Source organism: Phyllostomus hastatus, unplaced genomic scaffold (genome assembly GCF_019186645.2).
Source record: "Phyllostomus hastatus isolate PE091 unplaced genomic scaffold, TTU_PhHast_1.1 phas_contig_40, whole genome shotgun sequence".
NCBI lineage: Eukaryota > Metazoa > Chordata > Mammalia > Chiroptera > Phyllostomidae > Phyllostomus > Phyllostomus hastatus.
This window is the reverse complement of record NW_025333872.1, coordinates 93,714,251-93,724,318: the sequence shown is the minus strand read 5'-3', so window position 1 is coordinate 93,724,318 and position 10,068 is coordinate 93,714,251. Positions and strand designations below refer to the sequence as shown.

General features: G+C 41.7%; 1 protein-coding gene across 1 annotated transcript in view; it reads left to right on the top strand.

Annotated features, from left to right (window-relative positions):
- Positions 1-404: 404 nt before the first annotated feature.
- Positions 405-10,068, top strand: part of TMEM242 (transmembrane protein 242) — a 30,212-nt gene continuing 20,548 nt past the window's right edge. The window contains exons 1-3 of the mRNA XM_045844130.1: positions 405-639; positions 1,518-1,618; positions 9,055-9,192. Coding sequence (XP_045700086.1) covers positions 552-639; positions 1,518-1,618; positions 9,055-9,192 — 327 coding nt within the window. The 5' untranslated portion in view covers positions 405-551. The remainder of the gene's footprint in view (positions 640-1,517; positions 1,619-9,054; positions 9,193-10,068) is intronic.

Below are 10,068 nucleotides of genomic sequence, written 5' to 3'. Positions count from 1 at the left end.
CCAGACTGCAGAGCGGGCCTGTCTGCCGGCGGCCCGCGTTCCCAGGCGGATCCGCTCCAGGCTCCGCTCTCCCCGCCGGCTCCTCGCATCCTCCACTTCCGCTCAGCTGTGACAGCCCTTCGCTCCCCTCCGCAGGGAGAGAGGCGCGTTACCCCCGAGCCGACTCTCTTCCAGGGGTGGACCTGTCCTTTACACCCATTTCCCAGAAAAATGACAGAGCTGAAAAATGAAGCCTGCTTCTTAGAATCGTGGGATGTTACCGCTGGCCGAGCCCTCGTACGAAGGAGCTGCAGGGTCTTGAAGCAGGCAGGACCCGGGGACCGCCTTGGCGGACGCCGCCCCGGGGCGGGCTAGGGACCCCGCGTGCAGCCATCCCCTCCCCCTTCCCGGCCCCGCGGAGAGAGATCGCGTGGGGACCGCGATCGGTCCCCGGGCCGATATTCAGGTTGTACGCGGGGAAGTGAGTGCGGAACCTTTCTCCTCCGCCTCGCTGTAGCTCCCAGCCGGGCCCAGTTGTCTCCGGACACAGGAGTGGAGGCTTTATTATAAATATGGAGCCTGCGGGCCCCGAGGCTGGGGAACGTTCCTCCGGGTTGGAGGCTCCGGGATCCGCCGACGACCGGCTTTTCCTGGTTAAAGGTGTGGTGCGGGGAGCTGCGGGGGTCGGGCGAGCTCAGCCCGGGCTCTGCCCGCGCTGGAGCGGACATTCCCACTGTCACCCGCCCTGGGAGAAATTCGCCTGAATCTGCCCTTGAGTTTAGACCTGGGGGTCCCGCGGCCCCCGTGGGTCGGTGCTCGTGCCGGGTGGAGCCTCCCCTGGTCGCGGGGGCGGGGCGGGGGGCGGAACTGGATCCGCGAGCCGTTCTGTGTGCTGCATTTCTCCCATGCCCTCTGCGGTTTCTCCCGCGCCCTCCTTTTTTCTATAGGCTTCAAGTGTACAGTTCTGGGACGCATGATCTGTGTATTGCACTGCGCGCTCCCCACACAGGAAGAAGTTAGTCTCCTTCTGTCACCTTATATTTGACCCCTTTACCCTTTACTACACCCCACCCTCCTTCCCTCGGGTAACTACCATACTGTTGTCTGTGTCTGTGAGTTCTTGGCTACTTGTTGGTTTCAGTTTTAAGTCCCACATATAAGTAAAATCATATGGTTCTTGACTTTTTGTCTGACTGATTTCTCTTAGCATGATAGTCTCAAGATCCATCTGTCCCTGTGAAGGGTCCCTGTGCCCATTCCCTGCACTTGGGAATGATATCTCAGAATGACCTCAGGAACTAGAGGTCATGGAGTCATGCAGGTTTCAGAGGCCCTATCATTTATCCCTGATAAATGATGGCAAGAGCTGCTTAGCCGTCATTTCTGGAATTTCAAAAGTAATTTTGAATGTAATTTAAATAGTACCTAAAATTTAACTGTGTACATCTTTTTAACTGCAGGGTTTTGTTTTGTTTTGTTTTTTCTTTCCTTAATCTCTCTCCCCATCCTCCACCCCCTACCCCCAAAACTCTTGGCAGGTGGACTTTTCCTAGGTACTGTTGCTGCTGCAGGAATGCTAGCTGGATTCGTTACAACATTATCATTGGCTAAAAAGAGAAGCCCTGAATGGTTCAATAAGGTTTGTGACACCAACACCCATGTGTAGCATTGTTATTGTTTACAAGTAAATGGTAGCTAATTTGCATAAGATAAATAAAGAAAATATCCATGGCTTTTCATACTGCTTTTAGAAGTAAACCTATGCATACCTCATAATTTCAAGAAGTGCACAAATTAATCAAGTCATTCTTAAAAAGGGGTACTTAAATATGTGCTTTCTTACATTTTAGCAGAACAAGACTTTGAAAGCTTGGCCAGTCCATTTTCTATTTCTAATGTGATTTTAGATCCAAACCTAGGTAATCCCTATCAATTGTAAGAGGCCCCAATAGTTCATGTACAACCAAGAAAGAAAAAGTGATGCCAGTTAAACTCTTGACACAGTCTTGACTGCAAGGGGCATTTCTATTTCAGAGACACTAACATGTCCATATGAAGTGCATCTTAGTATGGATGAAAAACACGTCAGCTCCTTGAATTCAGAGGTCACACATGCTTGTGCATTGCTACAGCCCCTCTCTCTGGCACACAGTAGGTGCTCAGTAAATTTTGACTGAATGACTGTAACGTGATTCAGGCAGAAAACCCTTTCTCCAAAAGCAAGACTGAGCAGTAACCGTTGTGGTCACATATAGTACGTTTACCTAGTTGCGAAATTGTCCTCACATTTGCTCACAGATACTCGTTCTTAGGTATTGTTCTGTCTCTGCCCTCTCCTGGTTTATTTATCTGTTACAATACTTTATTGCTTCAACACCTGTAACTTGGGCTTTTTTATGGGCTATAGCTAGCTATAAGAGATACAAAAATAAAAAACATATCAGCGCTTCAGGCAGCTAGCTCTGGTGGGAGAGACAGATATTAAATAAATATTCACACAAATAACTACATAATTACAACTTGATGTTTGCTCTAGAAGAATAGTGTTAATGTAAAAAAATCATAAACCAGCTGAATCCCTTTCCATTTCTATGTATCTTTAATGACCTAATAACCATACTTAAGCCTTATGAACATTGTAATGGTAAGAGACCACATTTAAAGTGCATCTGGGTCCCCTTCTGATTACTCAGGGCTTATGCAGAACTTCCCGAATTATTCCTATGAACTGCATGGCCATTTCCACCTATATTACAGAATATTTTCAGAGCAGAAATATCTCTTGTGGTGAAAATTAGTAAGACCAGATAGTGGTGCTTTAATAGGAGAGTTTGGGTTCATTTCTAAGCTTAAGTTTTCACGTTAACCTTTGACAGACCTTTTTGAGAAGCTGGTGAAAAGTACGAATTCTCTCTCAGGAAAAAAAAAAAACCACAAGTGTTCACAAGTTCGCTTTTGGCTTTGTGGTTCTGAGGTTTGATGATCATATATGCCCTTTATGATCTAACATGGTTTTCAAACTGTGGTCCACAGAGGCTGGGGATGCTTGAGACCCTCCTGGGGGTCCATAAAGTCAGAACTTTCCATAATGATGCTAAGACATTTGGACTGATGGTACAGAAGCAGTGGGGGCGGGGGGACTGCTGGTGTCTTGGTGTCATCAAGGCAGTGGCCCGAGCTGTACCAGCAGTCATTGTGTTCTTCATTACCATGTGCTTGCCATTTAAAAAACCATCACTGTCTAAGAATGTCCTCACTGAAGCAGTAAAAATTGTTTTATTGACTCTTGACTCCTGAACATACCTCTTTAATATCCTGTGTGAAGAAATGGGAAGTACTACTAAAGCACTCTGCTTTGTATCAAAGAAAGATGTTTTTCTTGAGGAAAAGCAATTGAGTTACCCAGTGAACTAGCTGCTTTTTTTCATGGCATATTGTTTTTACTTCAAAGAACAACTGACAAACTATAGTTACTCAGTAGAGTGTATATAACAGACATTTTCTTAAAAATGAACAACATAGACCTGTCTCTTCAAGCAAACAATAGTCAGTGTATGTTGCCAATGGTAAAATTTGAGCTCTTAAGTGAAAATTAGATTTCAGAAAACTTTTATCTACCTTTGTGGGCTTGATAGCTGCTCAGCACTTAAAGGGTTTTTCAGTGAGATTTGTGGTGATATTAATGAACTGATTTTTAAAAATATTTAATAAATGGTGTCAACATTGGAAAGATCTGTGTAACTTGGTAAAATCAGTATTCTCTGAATGATCATGATGCATGGATAAAAGTTTCACTCAAAGTACAAAATAAACTAATGGGTTTTAATGTAACAGAGTCCAAAAAAGTTTACTGATATGACTTCAGTTTCCATATTGCAGCTGACCTTTAAGAAGCTGTTTGTTGCATTTTGGTGTAGCACCAGAGCATGACGGCTGTTACAGTACTCCACTCATTTCCAGCCACATGTCTCTGTGGGTCTAGACTTTACTGCAACCAAGGAAACGTAATGCAACAGATGATTAAATGCAGAATGTGGATATATGGAAATCCGGCTATCCTTTACTAAGCCAGACATTTAAAGGATTAACAGAAATAGAAAACATTGCCTTTCTTTGCACTAAATTTAGTTTTTTTATAAGGTATTTTTATAAAAATATATTTATATTACTCTATAATGGGCATCTTTTAAAGTGAATCAAGTGAAATTCAAAAATTTTCTCTTTTAACTTTTAATACATTAAATATTGATAAATAGAATCCATATAATCAGAAATCTCCGAGTATAAGTGGATCCTGAGACCAGAAAGTTTGAGCACTGCTGTTCTGGACAGTTAAACATGGGAAGTTCTGCCTCCCCTCCGGGAAAACACACATCTGAACCAGAGCCTTACTGCTGACTCAGACTGTCCGAGAGGTGCGGTTGGTGGGGGAGCCCAGGGGTTCTGGAGCGGTTAATGAGTGTATACCGGACCAGTGCCAGGTTAAGAGCCCTCCCACTCAGGCAGTGCACTTCAGAGTTGCTGCCTGAAAGTTTCCTCGGATGGTACTTAACATTTGAACATTTACCATGTGCCAGCCGCTATTCATAGGGTTAGGTGTGGTTTAACCCCGGTCACAGCCCTGTGAGGTGCTGACTTCTGCTGCTGTCCCCATGAAACTAAGGCACAGAGAGAGCCGCCAGCCTGCTCACCCTGGCGCTCCACCCGGCTTTGATTATGTCTGGGGAATAAATAGTGCTATTTTTAAGCAATTTTTTATTTAGTTAGACTTCTGTCCACTAGCCTGGGAGTCTAAGTCTTAATCATAATACAGATTAAAATTGCAACCCAAAAGGACTTTAAAATGATCACCTTTGACCTCGCTGGCATAGCTCAGTAGATTGAACGCAGGCTGCAAACCAAAGTGTCGCAGGTTCGATTCCCAGCCAGGGTACATGCCTGGGTTGTAGGCCATGATCCCCAGCAACCGCACATTGATGTTTCTCTCTCTCTCTTTCTCCCTCCCTTCCCTCTCTAAAAATAAATAAATAAAATCTTAAAAAAAATGATCACCTTTCAGATGGGGGCAGATTACTTACACTGCTGCTGTTTTAGGAGGATAAGAACCTTTAATGTGTGTCTTAGCTGAGTCTTATGCTAGAAACTGGGAGTGGAGAGTGATAGTAAATACTGGGTGAATATTCTTTTTTTTTTTTTTGTCCTTTGAATAAACAGAAAGGGAAAGTTCAAGCTAAGGTGGATGAAAGATCCTATTCTTGAGTTTTGTTGGTTGATCTATTAAAATAGATCAAGGTTTTTGAGATAAACTGGTACATTTTACATTTGTATAACATCGGTCTCATAAAATGATTGTGAAGCACTATGAGTGGAAATAATGCGCATGTTATATGTCTGTTTTGTTAAAACAATTGAAGAAAATGTAGAATAATATATAAACACACAGTTTACTTATCTGCAGTAATGTGGTGCCCTGCTCACCGTGATGCCGCACGGTGCAGTGACTGGGGGCCGTGTCGGGACCCATGCACATAGTGAGCAGAGAGCAGAGACAAGTTCTCATCTTCTACTATAGCTACAGGTTCTGAGAATTATAAAAAAATGTTTGGAAAATATATATATATGTTAAAAAAAACTCAGCCAGCTATCTCTATAAAGAATATATCATAATGTTCTACCAGAGAAGAATACCTTTTAGAGGAAGTAACTAGATTGAACATTCTTTTTAAATATCAGTTTCATATTCCAAATTCAGCCCCAGCTTAAACTGACAAACCTGAAAACGTGAACTTTATTCTTAGGTCTGAGGCTGGCATTCTGACAGACCCAACAGTTTGCTCTCGATCGTCCCTGCATCTGGGAATAACAGATCCATTCTCATTACCTGCTAGCACACCCCGGTGTCTTCGGGCATAAGGGGTTAAAAAGACAGTTGCCACCTAGCAAAGAATTTTTCTGTTCTATCTCGGAGACAGTAAATGCCATCACTACAAGTGATTTGTTAAACGCAATGTCCATATGTACATACTTTTGTTTTCATTTAAATTAGAAAATACTGTGGCAGCAAGGAAAATTGTAGCTTTCGTTAAATATATATGTGACCAATGTGTGTTTATAGCAAAAGATCTTTTAAAGCAACTTTTTTTTTTTTTTTGGCAAGTCAGCCTTTCCCCACGGCAAGTCAGCCAGTGTTCATTTGGGAAAATCCGAGCAGGGTTTCCGAAGGTCACGTGACCTGCACTCCAGAGGGAAAAGCTTGTGACTAAACTTTTAAAAACTTAGTAAAGATAGATCAGTTTTTAATATTGTTTCCACAGAAGTTCATTTTTGGAAGTGTGTAGACAATAACTAAGAATAACTCATTTCATCTCCCAGTCAGTTTCTGAAGGCTGATGTACAGATACGGCACATACTGCTTTTGAAAAAACCCAAAACTTTGACACAATGAAGATGTGACTGGGACTATTGATATGTCATTAGGCTTTTTTTAATATGTAGTTACCTTTTTAACTTAAGTTAGTCAAACAAATGTGGGTTTATATAGACTTTTAAAAATATATGTATGTATATAATACATATATAATTTCCGCCCTTCCCAGGGAAATAGGGAATTTTTAAATTAAGTTTCTAAAATAAAATTTAGGCTAAAGCACTTAAACCGACTCCAGTTTGGTCATATCTGGTTGACAGTACTGCTTCTGGAGGAGAATTCAGGCCAGTTAGAACTTAGTGCCTTTTGGGCACCCTCGGGAGCCACTCTGGAATTACAGCGACACGAACAGGGGAGCAAGATATGGGGGTGTATTGTTTTTACGACAGAAAATCGCTATAAAAAAGTTCTTGAAAATTTCGTTGGGTCTAAGGCCTATCTTAAAACAGTGTAAGTCGGCAAATACTGAGTACCTACCAGGCCTAGGCATGTGCTGGGCACACGTGGGATACAGAGACAATTTCTGTGTGCTGTCAGTAACATTCACAACCATGAAGAACATGTAAAGACACCCATGTTAAGAAATGTATTGAACAGTATGAAGAATTCTTCTAAAACAGAAAAGGACAAGAGAATGGAAGTACATTTCCAGGTAGAAGACCGGATGTTATACATTTGCTAATTTGATGTCATTCTAATGAAAATGCTAATGAATGGACATTTTCACCAATTGTTTGGGAGGAAATCTTGACAATATGTTCTAGGATTTTAAGAACAAACAAATGGGATCTCATCAAAATAAAAAGTTTCTGCGTGGCTAAAGAAAAGAGTATTAAAATAAAAAGAGAACCAACTGTATGGGAAAACATATTTGCCAATGATACCTCAGACAAGGATTTAATTTCCAAAATATATAAAGAACTCACACGACTCCACTCTAAGAAGACAAGCAACCCAATTAAAAAATGGGCAAAGGACTTGAACAGACACTTCTCCAAGGAGGACATATAGAGGGTCCAGAGTACATGAAACAATGTTCAATATCACTAGCTATCAGAGAGATGCAAATTAAAACCACAATGAGATACCACTTCACACCAGTCAGATTGGCCATCATAAACAAAGCAGCAAACAACAAGTGTTGGAGAGGTTGTGGACAAAAGGGAACCCTAGTGCACTGTTGGTGGGACTGCACACTGGTGCAGCCACTGTGGAAAACAGTATGGAGTTTTCTCAGAAAACTGAAAATGGATCTGCCTTTTGACCCAGCAATTCCACTGCTAGGATTATGTCCTAAGAACCCTGAAACATGAATCCAAAAGAACCTATGCACCCCAATGTTATAGCAGCACAATTTACAGTAGCCAAGTGCTGGAAGCAACCTAGGTGCCCATTAGTACATGAATGGATCAAAAAACTATGGTACATTTACACAATGGAATTCTATGCAGCAGAGAGAAAGAAGGAGCTCCTACCCTTTGCGACAGCTTGGATGGAACTGGAGAGCATTTTGCTAAGTGAAATAAGCCAGGTGGTGAAAGACAAATACCATATGGTATCACCTTTAACAGGAGCCTAATCAACAAAACAAGCAAAATATAACCAAAGGCACTGAAACTGAGAACAGGCTGACAGTGACCAGAGGGGAGAGGGGAGGGAATTTCAGAGCAAAAGGGTGAAGGGTTTGCAGGAACCATTATAAAGGACACATGGACAATAACGGTGTGTGGGGGGGGGGGGTGGAGGTGGGAGAGAAATGGGGAGGGCTAGGGGGTTGGGCTGTTGGGGGGGCAGAAAACTACTTGAACAACAATTAAAAAAGGAAAAGATGTTCTAGGATTTTTCTGGAAGAAATAGGCAAAAGCAACAAAGATTTTTGAAAAAAGTAATGATTGATGTAGTTTCTGGATATTAAGACTTTTTAATTCTATAATTAAATCTGTGTGATTCTGGCATAAAAATAGATAAGTTAGTTGTACAAAAATAGCTTATAAATAAACCTCTCTATATAGGTTTCTCTAATAAGTTGGGACGAGAAGGATTAATTGACTAGATTAGAGTGGGGTAGTTGCCAAGCTTTCTGAGAAGTAAACTTCCTTGAGTCATTAGCTCCAATCAAAACCAAAATAAATACCAGATGAACTAAAAAATCAGTGGTAAAAAGAAGAGACAATTAAAAAAAATACAGCTAACAGAAAAGAGAAATGACTGTAATTTTAGGATAGGGGAAGTTTTAGTGAGCTTAAAAGATTAGAATGCATCTTTGGTCAAACACGAAAACTAAGAAACAAAATACAAGGAATTAAAAGTAAAGCAAACTAGGAGAATAGGATAATATATAACACAGGTGTAAGGGCTGAAGAATATCAATATATAAAGAGAAAATACAAATAAGGAAACTGTCAGTGGGCAAACAACATGAACATACAATTCAAAAGGCATAAACATTTGGTTCATGACTTGGGAAAATGCTCATTCTCACTAATATAGGAATATAAGTTATAAATGGTTTTATATAAATTTGAACAGTTTCTTTGGGGGCATTTTTGTAGATATTGTTATTTTTTACATGAACCTCAAACACTCCCCAAATATTTATTCTTTCTGAAGTGTGGATTCTGACCCCAGCCGTTCTGCCTTCCCTGCAGGGGAGCCTGGCCACCGCTGCTCTCCCGGAGAGTGGGTCGTCCCTGGCCCTGCGAGCCCTGGGCTGGGGCTCCCTGTACGCGTGGTGTGGGGTTGGCGTGATCAGCTTCGCCGTCTGGAAGGCTTTAGGAGTTCACAGTGTAAGTAACTACAGTCCTGTACCTGGTGTCTGGGATGTTTATCCTGCTTTCTGCGTCCAAATCTTCCCGATTCTCAAATCTGTATAGTTTGTTCACTATCTTAGAAGTGACAACAGAGAAGGTAACTAAATTCTTACTAATAACTAGGCAACTCCTCGTGACTAGTAAATGATATAAGTAATTTACATATTTAAAGGTGGTGGAACTTCAAATGTAATTAACAAATGACTAATTCATAGCAAATGTTCATTCTATATAAATTGGCACTAGCTACTTGTTCAGTGAAATTATCAACTTTGGAACAACTTTTTATGCTTTTTGACATCCATGTATATAAATATTCTTCTAAAGCAGTTAAAGAATTGTAAAATTATTATTTAAATTATTAATATATTTACACATTACGGGAAAAATTTAAAAAGCCTCTGTGTGTGTGTGTGTGTGTGTGTGTGTGTGTGTGTACACTTTAGACTACAAGCTAAAAAGCTATCCATTCAGAATGACTGTCTTTTTTAAACTACGCATGGGAAGCTCTGAGGACCAGGCTCTCTGTGACAGCTGCCAGTGGCGGTGGCGTGGAATGGGACAGGTCGCAGCAGGGAAGGTGAGGGAAAGAGGTCCTGGATGTGTTTTGAAGGTAGAGGCAACAAAGATCTGTTACAGGTTGGCTGCAAACATACGGGGCGGGGAGCAAGTGAAGTCAAGGATGTCTCCAAGGCTTTTGGCCTGAGCAGCTGGAAACTGGATGGGGACCAGTGTGGCAGGAGCAGATGTGGGGGTGAAGTCGGGGCTCCTTCTGGGACCTGTCTGTTTGAGATACCTGTTAGGTGGCCAAGGGGAGAGTCGAGCCAGCAGTTAGTTACATGCGGAAGGTTG